The 21,718-nt window shown below is 50.5% G+C and overlaps 1 protein-coding gene across 1 annotated transcript in view; it reads right to left on the bottom strand.

Moving 5' to 3' along the window:
* Window positions 1–13,682, bottom strand: part of SLCO2A1 (solute carrier organic anion transporter family member 2A1) — a 28,798-nt gene extending 15,116 nt beyond the window's left edge. The window contains exons 1-2 of the mRNA XM_030027296.2: window positions 13,479–13,682; window positions 924–1,061 (exon numbers count right to left, since the gene is read on the bottom strand). Coding sequence (XP_029883156.1) covers window positions 924–1,061; window positions 13,479–13,568 — 228 coding nt within the window. The 5' untranslated portion in view covers window positions 13,569–13,682. The remainder of the gene's footprint in view (window positions 1–923; window positions 1,062–13,478) is intronic.
* Between the last annotated feature and the right edge of the window lie 8,036 nt (window positions 13,683–21,718).

Raw genomic sequence — 21,718 nt, 5'->3', positions numbered from 1 at the left:
TTTTAACCCTAGATGTAGGTGCTGGTTGAGGTAAGACCTGGGCATCTGCTTCCCAAGGACCCGGGAGGATTCCCAGTGCCCAGCCTCTTGGTGGATGATCCCATGCGAGAAGACCAGTTGTATGCAAGGTGGGCTGCCACCAAGCACTTTGCACCATCCAAAGAAAGTCTCTGCCAGCAGGTATTTTCCTAGTTGGCCTTGAAGAGCTACCAGAAAGGATACAATTCATGACAATGTGAACTAGAAAACTTATTCCAGAGGAGTCATTAGAAAGTGTTTGTGAGAAAATCTTCAGCCAGCTCAGCAATATGCCAGTGGAAGTCAGTCCTTTGCCACAGGGCCATCAGGAGCTGGGAGCACTGGAGAAAAGGGCTAGATCTTGGAAAGACTGCTGGCCAGGGTCTCCTTTTGGACAAAGTTTGGAATTACTCTGACCAGGGTCATTCCTAAAGCCAATGAGAAATCTATGAAAACAGTTACTTTTACTGGAAATTGCTCACAGAGCTGTAGTTGTGTGGATACTACTCGTAATAAAATGCTCTTCTTCACAAAAGCTCTAAGAACTCTGATCAATGGAGAAGAATCACATTGCATGTTTTCTGTCTCCCAGTTATGTCTCTGCTGGAGATGTATGGCATCTCAGGGTGGAGTAGTCTCCTCTGTAGCGACCTGCTTTCTGCTGCTGCCCTCCAAGGCCACGTCCTCACCACATAACCCTGTGTTCAACCTCCCAGCAAGTGGTACAGCAGAAGTAAAGTGGGAATTGGTGTCCAAGTGCACAGCAACAGCTGCTTCATCCAGCACATGTAGGCATGGCTGAGGAAGCACTGGCTGTGAACAACCCTGAGACCCTGTTCTGGGAAGGTCCCTGCCACGTTCTGGCCACCCCTCAGGGCCCCTGCACAAGCTTCTCACCCAGTTACCTCGTGCAAGCTGGAGATGAAACCCGAAGAGAGACTGGAGAGCCCAAAGCGCTTTTCAATGGTGGTGAGGCTGCTCTTGAAGTTGGCACTGTAGAGGAGCTGGGAGAGCTGGAGAAGCCCGTGGCACAGCACAAACACCTGTGGGGGAAAAAAAAAAGGTCCCATCCCAGTTAGTACCCAGTTAGTGTCCTGCTGATGTGTAACTGCTGGTGACCATGTCCCGTGTGAGGGATTTGAGAGTCATGGACTCAAGTTGGCCAACACGGCTGCACCTCTGACGTGCAACAGATCTACTGAAGGGCTTAGTCCTGGATCCCTGATTAACTTAGCTTTGCAAAATGAGTGATGCAGTGTTCAGAAGAGAGGACAAGGGGCTCCGTTTTTATCTTTTCTCTGCCTTACCATTATTAACATTCACTGGTATTTGCACTGCGGCAACCCTTGTACAACCCTCAAGAGCAACCCTCCAACCCGAGGAGGACCTGTTGCACTGGGAGTTGCACAATGATAAATGAGACAGGCTTGACTTTGCATAGACTTGGTGGATGCTCCTGAGACTGTGTTAGAGCCGACCCCGCAGTTGCTGTGACGCAGCTGAAAGGGAGCCGTGCTGGTTTAGACTACCTGAGATCCAGTATTTCCAGTCGGCCCCTTGGATTCACTCATCTGTAAAGCCAATTAACAGAACATGCTCCAAGGGGTGTTGCACAAAAAAGCTGAAAAAGGGCTTTAAAAGCCCCAGAGGGAAAGCATGAAATATGCACAACATGGTCTCACTACTGGAAGATGTCTATGTAGTATTCTAAAACCAGCATCTTTCCCTTGAGCCAGGCTGTGAGCCAAGCCAGAAACCAAGCCGAATGGAGGCAGAGCTTGCCTGGAGCAGAAAAGGGAATACAGAGAATTTACGGGGTAGGGAAGAAGCATGGTTGAAAGAGCCCGGGTGGCCTCGGAGAGGAAAGCACTCTCAGCCAGGGATGCAAGAGGCAGCTCACAAGTGTCTTTTGATCTATATTTAGTCAGAGCAGTTTTCCTTTATTTTTCTTGGAATGGAATGCGTCCACACGGTGCCAAAAGTATTTTAAAATCATTTAAAAAAAAAAAAAGAGGGAAAAGGTCTTTTTATTTAAATTCACAGGAAATCAAATATTTGCTGAATACCGGAAGCGTGTCCCACAAAGATAACAGTGGGAAGCCTGAGATGATGAATGGGGGATCAAAGGTACTGCAGGGCTGACAAATTCCCTATGTCCTTGGCTAGGAGAGCAGCAATACTCGTTATTAGTATTTATTTGAAATGGCAGTAGCGCCCAGAAGCCCTGACCCATTGTGTGAAAAAAAAAAAACAAAAAAAACCAACCAAAAACCAAAAAACCCAGAAAAAGAATGAAACTGTCCACCCAACACAGAGGATGCAAATGCTGTAGGTGGGTGGAGTGTCTTTTTGGGGAGCAGTGGAGGACACAGAGCCAGGTCCGCCAATTGCAAGAGAAGATGGGCAAGAAGATGGCTTCTTGGGAAGCTTCTCCTCCGAGGGAGGATACCAGCAGCCAGAAGACAGCTGGGTATCTAAAAGCATAAGAGATGGGAGAGATGCTAACAGACAGCAGGAGAGAAGAAGACGGAGATGAAGGTGAAGGAGAAAATGGAGCCCTGGCAGTGTTAGGGTAGGCTGGGAACAACTGGAGACCACAGAAAAGTAGAAGGAGAAAGGCAAACACCAAAAAAGAGGGAAGAAGGGTCACAGGGACAAGCTGCTATCAGGAACTCCCCAGCTACATCTTGGAGGGGTGTCAGCCCACAGGCTACCATCACACAGGCATCTGCCACCGTGGTAGCCAAGCAAGAGAGGACCAAGTCTCAGGCTGGGACTTTGCCCCAACAAAAAGCCACAGAGCAATGATGTGGGGTGTAACATGGAAAACCCTCCCAGACAGGGACAAAGTGGAAGTGAAACATCTGAAAGTAAACTCTTGAAGCAGAATGACCTCTACACCCTCCAGCTATCAACTCCTACATTCAAAAACCCATCCCAGCACACAGTCCTGAGGGTGAAAGGTGGATCCACCACCTTCACCTTCCCCAATCCTGACCTGGGATCACTGTGTAATTAGTCCAGCCGGGCTGGTCTGGAGCAGAGACGTGACCCCTGCGAGGATGAGGAATGGAGAGGGGATCTTGTTGCCACAGAACATTAATTTTTGTTCCTGCAGCTCTGGCCGGATCCTATTGAAGTCATTTGAATAAGGAAGCGGTGGCTAAACAGCGGAGGGCTGGGACCGCCTGAGATGCAGAGCAGCTGGAGGGAGAGCTCTACCGGTGCGAAACATTAGCTGGAGAAGCAAAGCTGTTTACCAGCGGGGAGGGAAGAGGGTGGATCACCGAGGCTGAATTTAGCACAGCAAATGTCAGCCTAATCCCGGGGCAGCTGGGGAGATGAGAAGTGTTGGGAAGAGGATGCTGGCAGGGAGGGAAGATGAGGAGGAGAGGCAGTCTGACTCCCCAGAATGCTGGGGTTGGTGGGGGATGGAGGCATGGAAGGACCATGGGGAACCAGCATTGGCTGTGCTTCACGAGAGGATGGAGGGCAGGAGATGAGAGGGACAAGATGCGGTCAGAGAGGGCAGGCAGGAAAAGGCAGAGCTCGCAGGAGATGGCCTGAGATGGGTTTATGCATTGGTGATAACCTGGGGGACGGACAAAACGGGGCCATGGATCCCGAGATGCCTGGGAGCAAGCTGGGGCTGCCTGCCGTGAGGGAAGGCAAGGTGGAAGAAATGCAGCTGGAGAGCACCAGCAAGGGGAAGGAAAGACTTTGGGGTGTAACTGATCCCTCCTTGCCCATGTGTCCTTCTAATCTGGCTCCTGCGAGCAGGGCTAGCAGGAAAGGTAGAAGAGCAGGAGGGATGCTCAGGGCACCCGATCCTGGCCCGCGCTGCTGCTGGCACTGAGACCCCACAGCAGCCTCACTCCTTGGATGTGGAGAGCCCGCAGGATGGGAGGGGAAGGGCAGAGGAGATTTTTTTTTTTTTTTCCTTGGGAAGAAGCTGCCACCCAAAACAGTCAGAGCAAAGCGAAACAGCCTTTGCTCCAGGACTTGTGCAGCTGGAATTCGGCTTTTCCACATGCACTTCAGCTGTCTGGAGGTGAGAGATGTGCGTGATGTAAGACTTTCCCTGCATTCAGCAGGCCCAGTTCTAATTAAAATAACGATGGCCCAAACCTGAAGGCTCTGAGTGCGAAGAGCTGGGAGAGGGGCTTACTGAGAAGGCTCCCCAAAAGCAGCCCGTGCACCGCCTGACCTTGGCACTGACCAAGATGCTCCAGCTGTGAAAAGCAGACCTCTGAGGCTGCTGGAAATGAAGGGCACCACTCTCCTGTGTCCCCTCGCAGGTCCTCACAGTTCTCTCCCATCCCTGTCCCTCTCCCCATGTGTCCCCATCCCCACATGTTCATTCTGACCACCCGCAACCTGCTGGTCCATGGAAACCAGCACCAATCTGGTCCCTTCCAGCTGCAGAGAGCCCCAGATGTGCTGCGGTGGCCCCATGCACCCACTGAGCAACCCTGGGGGGGACTGAGCTGGTATCATCCATCTTCCATAACACTGAATGAAGGAGGTGTTTTTTAAAGAAGAGCCAATACCATCTGAAGGGAGGTTTTGCAGACACAAAGCTGGCACAACTGCAATGAAGGCTGAGGGCACGGTTGGAGGTTAAGGAGTCAGGGACCCTCCCACGAATATAAAGTGCTGGCCCTCCAGAGCAGATGCTCCCATCAGAGCCTGGTATATTTTTGGAGCTGCAGGCAAGCAGCAACCGCAGGCAGCCAGGGAGCAGCATGGAGAGGCCAAAGGTGTGCACCCACATACACATACAAAATCCCCTTTTAATCACCCCCATGTTTCCTTCAGAGTGCCTGAGTGATCCTGACTCCAGGCTGTTTATACAAGACACTTGACTCCTTTCCAAGACACACTTCATTTAAAAGGGAAGCAAATGCCTGGGGGAAGGTCCCTTACAGACATGCTCCCTCCCCTACCACCGGTTCATGGGAATTAGCACCTCCCAGGACAATGCTTTTTTGTAGGGAAAAGAAACTCATCCTGTTGCAGGGAAGAGGGGACTGGTCCCTCCATGGTCTGGACAACACTTCTCAGGTTCAAAGCAGAGAGCTGGCAGCTATTCAGTCAATCCCAAGCCAAATCTCCTTCACAGGAGACGTGTTCAACAAATCTTGACTCGGAGGGCTGGTGGGGCTGAGAGTGGGGGTAGGTGGGGCTGCAGGCAGCCCCCAGGCATGAAGATGGGGCAGCAAGGCTGAGACCCTATACTGGCACCAAGACGTCCCCACGGGATGCCAGGTATGGCCACGGTGGCTGGTGTGCTCCTGGGAGATATCTGAGACAGTGTTTCAGCCCTTGTAGCCAGCTCAAAAGACCCACCTGCACCCTTTCCACTTCCCTGAAGTTCACAGGGAATAAAATAAGGCTCTGGGAGGAGAAAGGGGGTCTCCCAGCGTTGTGCTGAACCCATAAAGGAGACAAGGATGAGGAAGCCAGAGCCAGGGGGTAAACCCATCCTTGGGGTGGGTGTTCTTGGGGTCAGAGGGAGGTTGCTGCTCCTGGGGCTGGATGTGTGCACTGGGAGCAGGCACCGTTGCAGGCAGTGCTGGTAGGCAGCAGGCACTTGCACTACCCCATGTCACATACTGGGTCTGCTAAGGTCTATTCCCTTATCTTGTGTCTCTCTCTTTCCATATTGCTTATGTAAGATAATGCACTGTCACCACTGTCCTTGGCCTTAACAAACAGGTACATGGAGACCGGACTTTGGAAAAGCCTATTATGAAAGGTGGGCTGTTTCGTAAGAGGATTTTTGGGGGGCAGGCTGGGGGAGTATCCCTTGGTCACCAAGGCAGCCAATAAATGCTTGGCAAGTTGGGTTAAATAAGAAAAAAACCAAAACACGAAGTGCTTGATAACCCCAGCATGCATGTGTTGGACATGGGTGAGTGTCAAGGCCAGGTAAAAAATTCAGGTTTCTTTTTCTTTCAAAAGAGTGAACTGCCTCAATGGGGCCTCCAGGAGCCAGGAGAATCCTCCAGGAGCAAGGCTGGCTCTGCTCTGCAGGGACCAGGGCTTTGGAAAGATGCTGCTACCTGCAGCATGGCCACTGCCCCTTCTTCTCTGCTAACTGGAGGAGGGAGTTAAGGGTTAATTCCTTGCTCTGCTTCCACAGCTTCATGCTCATCCCTCACCTCATTTTTCAGTGTCTTCACCTTGGCAGCCCTGCCTGGAGATAGAGAAGGTGGAAATGTTGACGGTGCAGCTTGCCCTGTGAGGAGAGAGCATTGGCAGCTCCAGGCTCCGGCTCTCATGTGCCCGCACCAGTGCCAGCCTCCATGCCCAATAGCATTCCCACAGCAGCACCGCTAGCAGCTTGGATGGAAGGAGCCAGGGCTTAATTCATTAGATGGATGCAAGAGCTGCCTGGGGAGCTGTAAAGAGGAGTGGAGATCCTCACAGGGCCCACCAAACTGCTCCCAGCTGACTGATGACACTGAGGTAGGACGTGGCCGAGAGCAGTTATTGCAGGAAGGTGCAAAATGAATCTGGCTGGAGTAAATGTGTGGAAAGGACTAAGAGTAAGGATGCTCTGTTAGCTCTTTCCCTCCACATAGTACTATTAGAGTTGCATTTTGGGCTCCGGAGGGCCAAAGCAAAATTGTTTGACCTTAGTGGAAATTCATGGCCCAAAGGAGGAGACCCCAACCTGCCCACCTCTGAAGGCTTCTTCCACTTTACTCTCCTGAGCTTCCAAGGGGAAAAAAGAAAGGGGAAGAGGGAACTTTAGGAAGTAATAAGAATATCCCCCAAATTTTAATAGTCAGGGAGAAGACAGGCTGTTTATTTTAGAGCTTGTATATGATCAACACTCACTACACTAAGAGATCCTCCTGCAGTAGGATGGCTGAGATCACTCAGTTCAAAAGAAATACATCAGCTGGAAATGAAAAATATATGGACATGTGTGGGGAAATACATCCCTCTTTGGCATGTCTTTCCTACATGCAGCTGCCTAGATTTATAGATCAAAAAGGACCATGAAAGATGAAAAAAAAAAACCCCAACGTTTCCACAGAAGGAACCAAAAACCCTGCCACGCAGCACATCCCTTAGCACAAAACCTCTGAGCCTGAAGCACGGTCCAGTGGCAGAAGCTGGCTCCTAAATTTTATTTCTACTGCAAAAAATAAACTAATAAAAAAATTAAAGTGGTTAGGGATTGTCTGAAGCACACCGCTGCCCAGATTATTAATTGCAATGATGACTGTCTACTGCCAAGTAATCCACGCTTTACAACCCCAATTATCAAGTGCAAAGACAATGTTTGCTCTTTTTGCAATGAAGGTACACATGGGATTTCCCTGCACTGTATCCTAATGCCCTTGCAAGGTCCGTGGAAGCCCTGCTTTGCTCAGTTGCTGTAGAGGGAGCACTCTGGGGGACATAAAAACATGTCCCTGCCTTAATGTGCAGGTGAGCATTGCAGATGTCAGAAAGAAAGAAGGGGTTTGGCTGTGGAGGATTGCTGAGACCAGCATGTGAGGTGAGAGAGTTTGCTGCTTCCCAAGCTGCTGCTGAGAAAATACTCCTGCCTGCAAAATATGATGCATATCGTTAAGCAGCCTTCTTTCTTCCTGCAACGAGCCCAAGCGTGCAGGTAGGTTGTGTGGTTGGGTTTTCGCTCTTTCATTTTTTCTGAAGGTCTCTTTTCTTTATGGTGCATCAGGATCCGATCATGATTTCCTTGAAGGTAGCTTCAGCTTGGCTTCATTTTCCCTGACCCACAAGTGTATGTAAACACTCCTCTCGCACGCCTGCAGCCCTGGCCATGCTTCGTGTTCCCTATCAGCGACACTCCTCTCCCATTTTGCTCATGATAATCTTATCTACGCTGACCACTCCTTGGTTGTGTTTGGGCACTGAACCACCTCACCCCTCATAAAATTATCTTGTTTCATGTCTCCTAGACCTTGATCCCACTAAACTTTCCAACCCGTTTTACCATCTGGCTCTTCCCCATGTTTTTCCTTATCCTGCTGCTGGTGTTGCTGGTGAAGGCCAGATGGCTCTTCACTTTTGAAACCTGATCCCATCAAAACCGGACATAAACACGGTGTTGGATCCATCCAAACCCAACCTTTGCTTTCTGATGCCAGCACCATCACCATGAATGCTGGAAGACCCTAGTCACAGTGGGTCCTTCTCCCCATGCCACTCCACTTGTCCTAAGGACCCTGCTTGCTTCTTTGCTACAAACACTCATCCAACTTGCTATATCTCCTTGCACAGTGTCCAGTATTGGAATATCCTTTGATTTTCTTGCTTAAACCAATGGCCTTAATCAACAATGACTTTCTCCTCTTGGTGCTTGCCTCTCCAAACCTACAGCCATACCATCTTCAGACCAATGACTTGATGAATCTCCTATTCTTGCTAACAGCTAAATAAAGCAACGCATAATCTTTTCCAACAGGATATGAGAACACAACTGTTACATCTCCAGGCTTCTGAAATACAGTCCTCAGCAAATTCCTTTCGTTCCTTTAAAGGAAGGGACAAAAAACTTGCCCTGATGCTGTTGAGACCTTAGAGCCCAAGGCGAGACTCCCGTTTCTTCTGCAGAAGGCACCCTGCCTCCCCAGGGAAGACAGACCTCCCTGCTCCTGGCCATTGCACCCCATATGCCCCCAACATCTTCACCCTGGGATGCTTTAAAGCCTTATCACCCTCTGAGAGCCCACAATCTCCTCCTGACCTTGCTGTCCCCTCTTCTACACTCTTCCATACTATCCCTCTCCCTGCCCCAGTATAGCACCTAATTTAAATCTGTCCCTAAGGCTTTTAAATCACCCCCTGGACTCCCTCCAGCTGATGTAAATGACAATAACTCTGTTATCCTCCTGCTTCCTTTTCCACGCCAGGTGGTCCGCAGGGTAAAAGCCTTCCCCTGCCTGCCCTCCCAACCATTTCACGCTGCTCCCCTGCACACTCCAGCTAACCGACTTCCAGCTGAAACCAGTCCAACTCAACTAAATAACAAGATAGTTATATCTGTCATGTTTCTGAGGATCCTGAATAAGCAATTAGCAATTATTAAAATAGCACAAAACCATGAAAGAGACAATAAAGGTGAAGAAGCCAAAACATCTGAGGCACTGCAAATAAATAATGCCTTTGAAATAATCCTTTTTCAGTGGATGTCTGGAAGGTGGGCAAGGACATGTTGATTGGAGACAGCAGTTAGGACTCTGGACTGAGGGACATCAATGACATCCATGGCCATGCATGGGTATCAAAAATACTAACCATCCACTGCTGCTCCACCTTTCAAATCTGTTTTGTTCCTTTAGACTGCGAGGTCCTCAGTGTCCCCGGTGCCACTGGGTGGTGGCATCCACCTGAAGCTTGGCTTCATCCTGCATTTGCCAAGCAGCACAACTGCAACCCCCCAAAATCCCAGTGCCAGTTAGCACTACCCTGGAAGCTCTAGTGAACTTCAAAGTAGGGGGCTGTCCTTGCTCATCATCACCCATCTCCACCACCTCTGTGGGATTACCGAGATGATTTAGGCTTCTCATAGGGGACAGTACTCAGCAGCAACCTGCCAGCCCCCCAAACTGAAGGCCTTTTGCATTCTGCTTTCTCCCTTCAAGGTGATTCAAGATAAAACAGCCAGCTTCTAGAGGGGCTCAAGCAACCCTGCCACATCTGAGATGGCACTCAAAAACATAAGCACAATGACCAGGTTTATTCCAGCTACAAGATATGGTGCAGACAGCAAACATGCTGTCAGCTGAGCCATATCAGTGTAGACAGAGCCTTGGTGCTGTTTGGTGTAATTGCAGTATTAGCTACAGTCATTAATACCCACGTATGACAGGGAGTAACTTCCACAGCAGCAACAAGGAACTGTCACCAACCACGTTCCCGTAGGGTACAGAGATCAGCTGTAAATGCCTGCTGTGTCACGGCACGAATATGAGCCAGCAGCCACATCCACAGGCCATTGCCTCCCCGAGCGCCTGCTTCTGCACCCATCTTCCCGCATCCCCAGCAGCCCCTCCATACCACCCAGCCCCAGAGCTGCCATCCCCATCCCACTCTTCAAGTCCCTGCGGAACCATTAAAACCGCTGCTTTCCACCAGGACCCTTCCCTCTCTGATGCCCATAGTGTAAGGCATCGTGATGCCCATTCCCGGCACCATCACGCTCTCCACTTCCAAACGTCAGCAGTAATGGGGCCAGTGCCAAACCCCTCCCAGAGAGCAATGGAAACTGGTGCAGGGAGGCAGTGGTCCCCTGTTGCAGGGAACACGGAGGAGCAAGACGGTTTGCACATAAAAAGAATTTGTTATTTTTGGCCCCAGCCCTGCAAAAGGCACTCTGAAAGTGATCCTGGCATGTGAGCTTTATGGATTAAATATGAGCTTCGTGATTAAGTCTTGGAGCCTGCTACAACTAGGGGATTTTGTTGTGTTGGAAATACTGTCCCCATCAGAAACTGCCATTGCTTATATGAGGACGCTGCGTCCAATTGATTTAAACCTCTTTGTAGTACCTGTCTCTGTGTGGGATGATGCCAGCAGCTTCCCACACAATTAGGTGCTGGATGAAGACTTATGTAATACATTATTCACAGCACCAATGGCTTCTCATACAAACAAGAGCTATAAAGCCATATAAACTGAGAGGCTTACCGTACGCCTTGCCCTCTCACGACCCGTTCACAACAAAACAACTTCTCGAACCTGGAAATTCAGTTGTGACACTTTGATTTTCTACTAATTTGGGGGGGGCTGAGAGGATTGACAACTGCACACAGGCTAGTGCTTTCCTACCTTGAAGAAGTTATTTTTTTTTTAATGTATATATATTTTTAACACAAATGTCATAGCACAGGAAGAGTGAACAGGTCAGGAAATGGTGGGGAATGTCATTGCCTGTCAATTTATATACATTTGCTTTTAAAAGCAAGAACTTATTCACTTAAGGATGGGTGTTCTGACTCCCCACCATCCCCGATGGTGCCTATCATCCATCTGATGCCAACAAGCATGTTTTGATAGAGCACAAACTGTTCCTTAATGCACTTGCATGGTGCCAGTGTTGGGCTGTGCTAAATCGAGTGCTGGTTCCCCTTGATTATGAAAAACCTGTTGACTTTTTACAACAAAAGGGCTGCTTTTCACGTGCTGCTTTTCCCTTAGTGCAGCTGTATTTGCACCAGGCAGGGCAGGCGGGAGGTTGGGGTCTCTGCTAGTATCTCCTGCTCCTGGGGTCACTCTGCACGTGGTTGCCATACCGGGTGCTGCAGCACTACCTCTCCCTCCGAAATCACCTCCGAGGACTTCCAGACAGGCTCAGTGGTGGGTGCCTGGCCGGTCTGGGGAGCTTCAGGCTCTTGAAATTAAGACTTGAGCCCTCCGGCTGGCATCAGATGCTAGGCAATTCGAGCTGGAGCTGACGAGAATAGGCAGCTGGCCAGGCACCTCCCGGCACAGCCAGAGCTCCTGCCACCGGCAAAGTGACACCCCCACGTCATCTGCCCTTGGCTGAATGCCCCTAGGTGGTCCTGGACACAGCCGCTGACCAAGTGCCTTTGGGTATGTGGGGTGCTGAGTGCCCAGCCCGACTACTGCCTGCATCCTGCGGCTGCCTATGGGATGCAGAAATGGATTAACATTTGTTGGGGCTTTTTTTTTTAACCCTGAAGTTCTACATCCTGCAAAAGGCATCAGGTTTGGCAATGCTTTTTTGGTTCCAGGATATTTTTGCAAGCGTGAAGGGAGCTGTATGTATTTCCAGTAAAGAGGATGAACTGCAAGAAGGGTTCTGGTTTTGGGCGACGTTACTCACCCTGAGCCATGGTCATTACTGGAGCCTAGAGGATGGTCATTACAGCCTAGAGGAGGTTAAGGCCACCTTTTGCACCCCCACCAGAGGAGGGATCAGGTCACCAGTCCCCTCCAGAGGCATGTCAGAGTAGCCCAGAGGCAGCCCTAAATTTTCCAGGGTAATCTCAAACTCTTCCTCCTGGATCTCACAGCCAAAGAGGGCCATCGAGTCACCTGCTGGAATAGCCCAGCCCAGGCAGTGGGGACCTTCAGGGATGTAGGACTGGAGGACATCATCTGGGATGATGCCTCCAGCCCTGGGAGCCCCCAGGAGGAAGAGCAGCCTGTTGGGAACAGCCCCATGGCACCCTACAGCATCCCCACGGCACCCCGACAGAACTGTTCGGGCCCCCCCAGTTTGGTGAAACTTTTGTTGTCCAGAAACCAACCCCAAGCAAGCACAGCCCAAAGAGGAGCGGGCAGTGCCAGCCTTCATGCAGGGTGAGGAAAGATGGGTGGCAAATAAAACCCCAACCCATCCGGGACTGCGATGCCCTACCCATGGCTGCACACTCCTGAAAACATGCTTAGCTGGGAAGTGCTGACAAATCCTTTCTCACAGCAAACACACGCTCATATTCAATAATACTAGTGGGAAATCACATCCCAGCCCTGGGCACAACCGGCAGCACCAGCACAAGGGGGTCCTGCCAACCGGTGGCCCCTCTCACGTACCCAAAGCTGCTCTGCCCATGGTAAGGTGCTGCTGGGAGCTGCCGTTCCCCAAAACTGCAGCCAGCTGCTTTGGATGCCAACATGCGGAGGTGCTGCCAAGCAAGGAACAAAAATCCCCCCCACCCAGAGAAATCCTGGTGAAGGCAGGCGGATTTCCCAGGGACGGGAACCAGCATGTGCAGCAGCCTCGGTGCCTATCCAAAAATGGGCCAAAATATGCCTTGTGGGGGAAAAAAAGACAGGGCAAGGAGTGGTTTAAAAGCATGATGGATAGCAGCGTTTAAAACATGAGAGGTGGCCAGGGTGGCTGGTGTTTTCTCACATAGGCAGTGAGCTCAAGAGCCTGAAGCTCTGGCAGGAACCGGCTTTAAGATGACAGTTCTCACCTTGCTAATAGAGGCAGGTGAGTAACTGCGCAGCCAACACCAGAAAACCCACTTCAACCTGCTGAGATTTTGCTTCTGTCACTCAAAATGTCCTTCTCACAAAGGTTTTTAAAGCAAGTCAGTGTTATTAAGGGCAGTGTTTTCTTTTCACACCAGGATGTGGTTAATCATTCCCTAAACAGCAGCACACTATGTACCGGACGCCGTGGGTAAGCTCCGCAGCCCACAGAGAGCTGCCCACACTGTTTCCACGGGGTGTAACACTTCCAGGGTACCGCTCCGAAACCCACCGAGCTCCGCCAGCCCTTCCCGTGTGCCAAGCGGGATGGACCTCAGCGGCATTCTCCAGGACTGCCCGAGGAGTTGACTTTCAAATTCCGCATCTTAGCAAACACACTTCATTTTACTGGCGGTTTGTATCAGGGATGTGGGGACCCATGAGATGGGTTGGGGTCACTCTCTGCGTGAGCATCTTCCTTCCTCCCTCCCTGCCGGGGAAGCGGCACATCCCTGCCAGGCACCACTCCTTACCTTGATGTTGCAGAAGATACTCCGGGAGCAGGTGCTGGACCTTTTGGGGACGTCAGCTGGGGATTTGCCAGCTTCGGGGTGGACTCCCATTGTGGGGGCTTCCTGGGGAGCCCCAAATAGCTGGGCTGTGTGTGGGCTCCCGTCCCTCTCTGGCCTGTCCCACCACCGGCAGCCTGCACAGTCCGAGCCGAAAACCCTCCAAGCCTGGGAGTGAGGCAGGCAGCCTGAGCGCAAAGTTTTTATAAGTCTGCTCTCCAGAGCGATGATGAAACCCTTTCTCCTCCCTCTTTTGCTTTGTGCGCCGAGGGAACTTTAAAGTCGCAGGAAGCTAACGCCCGTGTGCAAGGAGCAGGTGGGAGCAAGCGCTCACCGAGCCCCAGCTGCTTTGGGGATGGGGACGGTGGCAGTGTGACGATGCTTGCCCACCCGTGGGGGACACCCAGCTCCCCCCACCCGCTGCTCACCCCTGCAGCAGCTCTCCTCTGCTGTGCTCACGTCCAAGGCTGCAGGACACAGCTGGACAAGGCACCAGCACTGACAGCGGAGCCTTCCTGCAGAGAAAGTGACTGGGGTTTTAATTCAGGTCCCCCTGAAGGGGTGAGAGGAAAGGGAGGCACCTTTCAGCAAACCGAGATTAGGCTCCCAAATTTGGTGGTGGTGGGGAAATTGGGTGGCCAGACAGAGAAATCCCTCCCTGGGTTAAGGGGTTACAGAGAAAAAAACCTTCTGTTTTTCTCTTGTGGAAAAAACTGCATTTGTGAAGCTCCTGAGCACTGTTTTTTTACCAATACCTCTCCGGGGCTTTGTTTATGCAAAGCACTGATTTTTTTTGCAGGCTCCTCACAGGGAGGAAAAGTGTCAGAGGGAGAAGGGCAGGCTGATCCCAGCTGAGGGGAAGCCAGCTTTAAGAATTTTGCCAAAGTTATTGCTTTTCCGTGCATAAAGAAGTGGGGGTGACAGCTGGGGGGACCCCTCAGGAAACTATGGAGCCTGTCTTGGGGTGCCCTGAGCCTGGAGAAACCAAATGCCAGCTCCCTAAACAGTTTTCCCGTGGGAGGGTTGGCAGGTCCCTACGTATGCATCCCGGTAGGATGCCAAGGCTCCAAGCCCCGCTCAGTGGGCACCCACCTACACACATGCCCTGCCCAGGCACCTGCCGTGGCCGCTCACCACGAGAGGGTGCATTGCACCCATGGGAGACTCCCTTCCTCCCGCCTCGCCCAAGCCGTCCTGTGAGAGGACCCTGGGGTCAGGATCTTTGGGGTCCGGCACCAGCCTGGCCAGGCGTAGGGCTTGAAAGCGGTGTGAAAATTAGCATTGCTAAGATAAAAAGAGCTAATTTTGGCTGCCAGCTTCCCAATTTCCTAACTGTGTCCCAGGAGCACTGCTTGCAGGGACAGGTGGGTATCACTGGCCTATGGGTGGCAAAAAAAGCATCCTGTTTTCCCATCTCTCTTTTTCCACTCCCATCCCTAAATTTGCTAGATCTGGGGTCAGGACACAACGTGAAGAGACCCTTTTCCCCCATCAGACCTAGCTAAGCCCTTTTATCCATCACTCAACAGCAAGAGACAGAGAGTTTCAGGCTCGCCGATAGAAAAGCTCAAGCAAGCCAACATCTCCTCTGCTCGTCTCCCATCCTCCCTGTGAGCCTGACGTGCTGCTGAGCTCATTTTTCAGGCAATGCCTGAGCCGCTCGCTAATGGCCCTGTCTTTTCAGTTTATTCTGCAGGGACCCGTGACGCTCACTTTGTTATAACAACCACCTCCACACAGCAGCTGTTTCGGCCACTAACTTCATCTTTTCAGTACAAATTTGTCTTCGTGCACCAAAATGTACTGGGAAAGAGGCAGGATGCCTGACAAGCCTGTGCCCAGGATGCGCAGCGGGCAGAAACACTCCTGCTCCAATGCCGCATCCCATGGATGGGGTTGAAAACCCTGTGCTGGTGGGCTTAATAACCCCTACAAGGGGAAACAAAAAGCTGCAGTGAGTCAAAAGGGGATCCAGGCTCTCTGCACATGGCTTCTGGTAAACACCCCTGTGGACTGGACATCACTGCCCCACGGGGACGTGAGTCCTTGGTGGGAACCGACCACACGTCCTGGCTGGCCGAGGAAGAGACAGAGGCTGGGGAAGCCTCTGACATGCTCTCAGCCAAGGGACCTGGGTCCCCAGGCAGCACTGTGTTCCCCAGGTCTGGCTACCCACCCCCAGCAAGCCCCTGCTAGATCTTGGACATGGAGGGATGCCTCAGCTGGGCTGATTTGCTGGAGGGCAGGAAGAAATCATGCTGGCAACTCACGCTGCCATTGTATTTCTCAATCTGCAGGTCTTGCAATAGGTAAGGCAAGAAAACACCTGCTTCGCACCCAGCTGTGAGCCACTTACAGCACTGGGGACCTCCCTGTGGGGCTGCACACCTTGCTTTTACCTACACCATGCAGCATCTTGGTCTACTCTCCCATGAATAAGCTTCCAGCGAACAGTTTTCCCAAGCAAGGAGCATTGCCCAGGCCTTGGCAGCTCATCTAGCTATAGCAAATAATACCATAAAAGCTGACAAATCTGAATTTAAAAGTCCAGTCATGGTGGTTTCAGTTGTTAAAGGCAGGCACAATTTAAGGATGCATCCAGTACTTGGCTGCTGCAGCAGCATCACGACGTTCCCCATGGCCAGCACAGGCGCTTTGTCTTGCAGCAGAAGCAAAGAGCTATCCTGAGCAGGCTCTGTCTACCTAGATGGGACCATCAGACAGCACTGCTGACACCTCCTAGGCTTTTATCCTGCTGGAAGAGAAATTCCAGCCCTCGGACACAAATTCAGCTCTAGCTTTCTTAGACCATCTTTGCTTTTAAATTATGGACCTTAGACAACAGATTGTGCAACAGGCATAACAAAATGAGATGCACACAAGAAAATAGGGGACTCTCACCTCTTTTTCAGGATTCTCCGCTGCATTTTAATTCCCGCAGGATTACAGCCTTGGCAAGGAACGGTTTGGCCTGCAGACAAGTGCACAGAAGGAAAATGATTTACAGCGGTGCTGACAAGAGGAGGAGAGTTTGGTTTCAAATTGTGCTCTTGTGCTTTGTTAAAGCGATATGGTTGATGTTAAGTGCCTGGCAGGAAAGATCGCATATCAACAGGGTTTGGTTCATTTTACATGGCTCCTGGGGCTGCATTTCTTTCTCAGCCTTTGAAATGAGTTCCTCCTACAGCAGTCATGCCCCCCTGGCCAAGACATTGGCTGGAAGGATGCTTGCTGCTGCTGAGCAGGAACCAGCTACTTCAACCAGCAAAGCTGAATCAGGCCCACAGCTCTCCACGTACACCACCAGTTCATCCCCTACCCTACCATCTCCCCTCATCCAAACCAAGCCATCAGTTGAAACCTGCCCACCAGGCATGTTTCCCATGGGCAGACCAAACCTACACTGGTGTAGCTATGCAGGAACTGAGGCAGGTCCCTCTTTGCTACCAGGGGACACTCACCTTGTTTGCAGAACATCGGAACCCTAAAAGCCACTTTTCTTCTGCTGGGGATGAGATTGGGTCAAACTCTTCCAACATGACCACAGCTCTCCTCTTTCCCTGCATCATCCTCCTTACTTCTTTCTACCAAGCAGTAGGTTGATGCTTTCATGGGGTGAGGACCAGACTAGCTCTGCTTTACCACCTGGTTTCAATCCGGCAGGGACCGAAGAATCTCACTTTTCCTCCACGGTATCCCCAACCTATTCTTCTCAATGATTATTTGCCTGCTGGGCTTTAAAAGGTGATGTGTACCCACCGACACTGAATCATAGAATATCTCGAGTTGGAAGGAACCCATAAAGATCATTGAGTCCAACTGGGACTCAGCTGGGAAGTTCTTCCTGGCCCCTGGGAAGACTTGTTGCTAGATGAAGAGACACTGCATCCTAGCGTGGAAGATGATTTCCTGCTGTGCTATGCATGCACAGTAGCACAGTCCCTGCTACGTTTGAAGCTGAACCAGCAGATCCTTCTTAAAGGAAGGTGTTTCTTTCCCAGCAGCGTCCCTATCAGTGACTTAGGACTGAGACTTGGACTTTTGCAGCCAGTATTTCATTTCATAGAGACTTGCTTGAAGCACCATCCATGCTCTGGAGCTAGTCAGTCCTGGCCCCAAGGGAACGATGGGCCAAGGAACTCATTTTCCCATCTTGGAGCTGGCAAAATGTGAACTGTGTGGTCAGACATCCTGAGGAACCTGGTTCCTGCTAGGTTGGAAGTTATTTCCCCAGATCCAAAGGTGTGGATCCAGAAGACTCAGCTGCCTTCCAAAGTCTTTGGTGGCTTCATGTGATCCAGCAATAACAGGGAAGCCCATAGCAAGCCTGTATGCATCCCCCAGCCTGGGAAATCCTCTGTTGCTGGACAAAACTAGAAGCTGGAGAAGGGACTGCACCTTGGGACCCCCTGGCTCAGCAGAATAAGGGAGTGAGATGTAATCCAAGTGAACTTCTGGTCTTTTCAGACATAGGAGCAATGAAGATCCTACCACAGATATCAGCCATGGGAGGAGATGTGAGGATGGACAGAGAGACACATTATGTTGGGAAGACCTAGGGAGGCTCTGCAAGAAGCAGGAAGGAATGAAAGCAGGACCAGAGCCCTACATGCAGCTCATGAAACAAGCAGCCCTAGAGGTTATCGCCCAAGACATGCTGGGTCTCCTGCTTTGTGGGTGGTGCTGTCGCAAGCGGGATTAGGAAGGGAACGAAAGGTGATCCCTGTATTTACTTGGGAACCTTGCACAGCTTAAAAACAAACTTCCTGGAGGTGCACGACCCCCAATTTACTTGCTGCACACCAGTACCAGGACAGCACAAGCCTCTGCGGAAGCAAACACAAAGCCCCTGGGGCTCCTGGAGGGTTTCAGACTTGCAAGTACAAACATTGCTCTGGGAATGCAGATTAAAATCATCCCCCCGCTGCGTTACCAGAGCCAGTCCCTGGGGTTGTAGACCAGCACGTCAAACCCACCCCCTGGAAACCCCATTTATTCTCCAGGGCTGGTGGTGTGGCACAGTGGGGGACAAGGACCGAAGGGGATGGGGCGGGCAGCATGCACCAACGGCTCCTGCCAATGCCTGTGGTTGCAATGGTAATTACAGACCGTGACAGGCTGGATTTAATTTACCAGTAACATATATTTGATCTGGAGCAGAAATACTGGTCAGAGGGAGGTACACAGCCATACCTGAAGAACAGGCTTCGCTGGCTCACAGCCCAACCTGCTCCTGGGGATGGAGAATGAGGGGAAAGTGGTTTACCAGCACCTGAGGAGGTGGTCCAGCCTTGGTGAGGGGGCACCACGGTCCCCATGGTGGAGAGGCACAAAGAGAGGAGCTTTTGGGACAAGGAACATCCGAGCCCCAGAGTGGGATGCGACACTGCTTAGCCTTTGGCCGAGGCCACCACCAGCCCTGCAGGGAAGCCAGCCACACCCAGGCTTAGGATTGAGGTCAAGGCGGGATGTGAGAGGAGGTAGTTTATGATGAAGATGATAGCAGAGGTGTTTGTCAGCATTAAACCATCCCTCCCATGGTCAGCTGCCCGCAACCAGCTAACCCAAAGCGGGGGGTATTTGTCTGCACTGGTGACTAATAAATACATTAAGCAACTCTGTTGTGCTCTCCATCCCATATGCAAATCCCATCAAACCACTGGCAGGGCAGGAGAAAGGTGCATTCTGGAGGAATAAATGGGAAGGCAAGCTTTGCAGGGCTGTAATTGTACCACGAGAGTGATTGCAGAGCCTGGAAACTAGGAGGCTGTGTTTTTGGCAGGCTGAATCTTTAAGAAAAGCAGAGGGGAAAGCAGAAAGCTCGTCCACTTTTAATAGTGCTATAAGTCAACAGAGGAGTGGAGGAAATGCTTTTAAATGAGCCCTGGTAGTGCTTTATGTCGTATCTCTTAAACAGCCACTTTCTTTTCCTCCGCCTTTTCTAAGTAGGTCTTGTTTATAATTAGGCCACTTGAGTCTCACCACCAGTTGAATCCCTGCCATAATATACCAAAGGCTCTTCAGTTAAACTGGAGATGACCTGATGTGTGGATTATTTTGGTGGGTCCCCGTTGGACCAGCCAACTCTCCTTTCTCTGTAATACCTTTTCCACCTCTCCTTTCTCTGTAACAGCTTTCAGAGATGCCAGCCCCCCTGGTGTCATCTTTGGAGCCTTTTGCTCAGCATGCTCCAGAGAAGAAACTCTGATGGTTGGTAAAAGGAGGAGGTGGGAGATTGGAATTAAGATTATTTATTCCACACCCTCCCCAGCTAGTCATTTGCATGACATTTGCATGCACAATAAAAGCTGCCCCACCACAAACAAGAGCAATCACAGTGATGGAAGATGATGTGCATCACTCAGTGCAACATGAGTGCTGTGAATACCAGGGGTCAGCACCCAGCAGGGCTGAGCCAGCGAGGACCCTGCAACCCTCACACCCTCCAGCCACCACTGTAAAGCCCTCCTGGCACTCTCTGAGTACAGTATTCAAAATAACCAGATGTCTGTAGTCGGGCCAGAGCCCTGGCCTTAGCTGCAGGATGTGTTCTGCAAACCCAGAACAAAGAGACAGTCCTTGCCTTGAAGGATTTGCAATCTAAAGCATCAGTACCCTGTAGTAAAAGCAATTAAATGAGGCAGACAAGGATCTGACTGTGCCATTCAAAGCAGGATTGCATTTCCTTGAAATTGCTTCAAGTGATCATGATGAGACAGTCTAATTTAACTCTGCCCACTGCCAATAAACTCTACAGTTGGTAAATATTTCAGGAACAGTGCCCCTAAGCAAGGTTTCTGCAGCCTAGAAAGGTAGAGAGTCAAACATTTTTGTTAAATTCCTTAACCCTGATTCCTCCATGGACCTACATACCCAGGAGAGACAGACTTTTCCAGGCTCTCCTGTGCCTTAAAAACAGTTGGAGGGCAAACCTGTTATTTCACACCAAAAAGACTGCATCCGGCAGCACCAAAACCTGCTGCTGCTTGTAGGTATGTTGTTAAATCCCTGGTAGCAGGTCTACAGAGGTGCCATCCTAAAGGGTGAGGGGAAGATGTGTGACCTAATCAGGCCTTGAGCAGCTCAAAGAGGGTCCTATCCAGAAGGATATCCCATGCCCTGGCTACTGGCAGGTGGCACATCCCAGCACAGGGAAGAAGGCAGTGACATCTCAGCATCACCTATCTCAACAACTGCTCTCAGTTGGGTGCAATCCAGAAGCGCTGGCCTCCCCAGGAAAAGAGCTGATGGAGAGCTCACATTTCAGCCGCCTCCTTCTGTTGCAAAGATCTGGCAGGTGATGTGCGAGATGCATCACCATGAGCATCACGGCACCCTCTTATCTTACTTGCTCCTGGTGATGTGACAGACAAGGCATCAATGCGACCACAGAGTCCCCACAAAAGCCCCAGGAAGGGGCAGAAGGGCTGAGTGGTTTCGGAGATGGGAAGACCCATGTGCCCACATCTGTCACATCCCACTGGAAATCTTCACCTCCGCAAAGAGCTGATGCTTGGTGGATATATTGACATTTTACCTTGGAAATGATTTTATTTAGCAAGACCTCAGAGCGCTCTGACAGCCACCATTTGAATGGAAATTTAAAAAAATAAATAAATAAAGTACACGAAAGCTTTAATGAATATTAGTCCATTACACGAAAGGAGCTAGTCCAAACATTGTGCAGCAATCATAGCTCTGATTTGATCCCTCCTGAAGTTTTGGTAAGGACAGTTAAACCACAAAGTTTGGATGCTTGTCCACTTCCCTCTGGAAAAAAGGTTAAACTCAATAAAAAGAGGATAAAAGAGAGTGAATTCAGCACATCTCATTCCTAATATCTGACCACAAGACTTGCTCATACCATTGCAAGTCCTGAAGCTCTGGGCACTGTTAAATATGGAATGAGAGTTATGTGTTTGCAAGGAAAATGGTTCAGTCTCCACTAATATGCAGCAAAATATTTTTGTTATGCTATATATTGACTTATTTAATGACGATGGCAACAAGACTGCCAGCAAAGTTGCATAATCATCTAATTTTTTTTTTTTCCCCAACTAAGAACTTTCATAAAAACTCCTTGTTTGGTTCAAAATCTTCCAAATTTCCCTGATACTGTGAGAGCGTGTGCATGTGGTTTGGCTGTCACTGTGTAAGGGTCAACCCACTAAATAAAACAGCCTGAATTTCAATAAGCAGCAAAT

The sequence above is a fragment of the Aquila chrysaetos genome, chromosome 10 (genome assembly GCF_900496995.4).
Source record: "Aquila chrysaetos chrysaetos chromosome 10, bAquChr1.4, whole genome shotgun sequence".
In the NCBI taxonomy this organism is placed as follows: domain Eukaryota; kingdom Metazoa; phylum Chordata; class Aves; order Accipitriformes; family Accipitridae; genus Aquila; species Aquila chrysaetos.
Note: the sequence above shows the minus strand (reverse complement) of the source record. Positions and strands in the feature narration are given on the sequence as shown.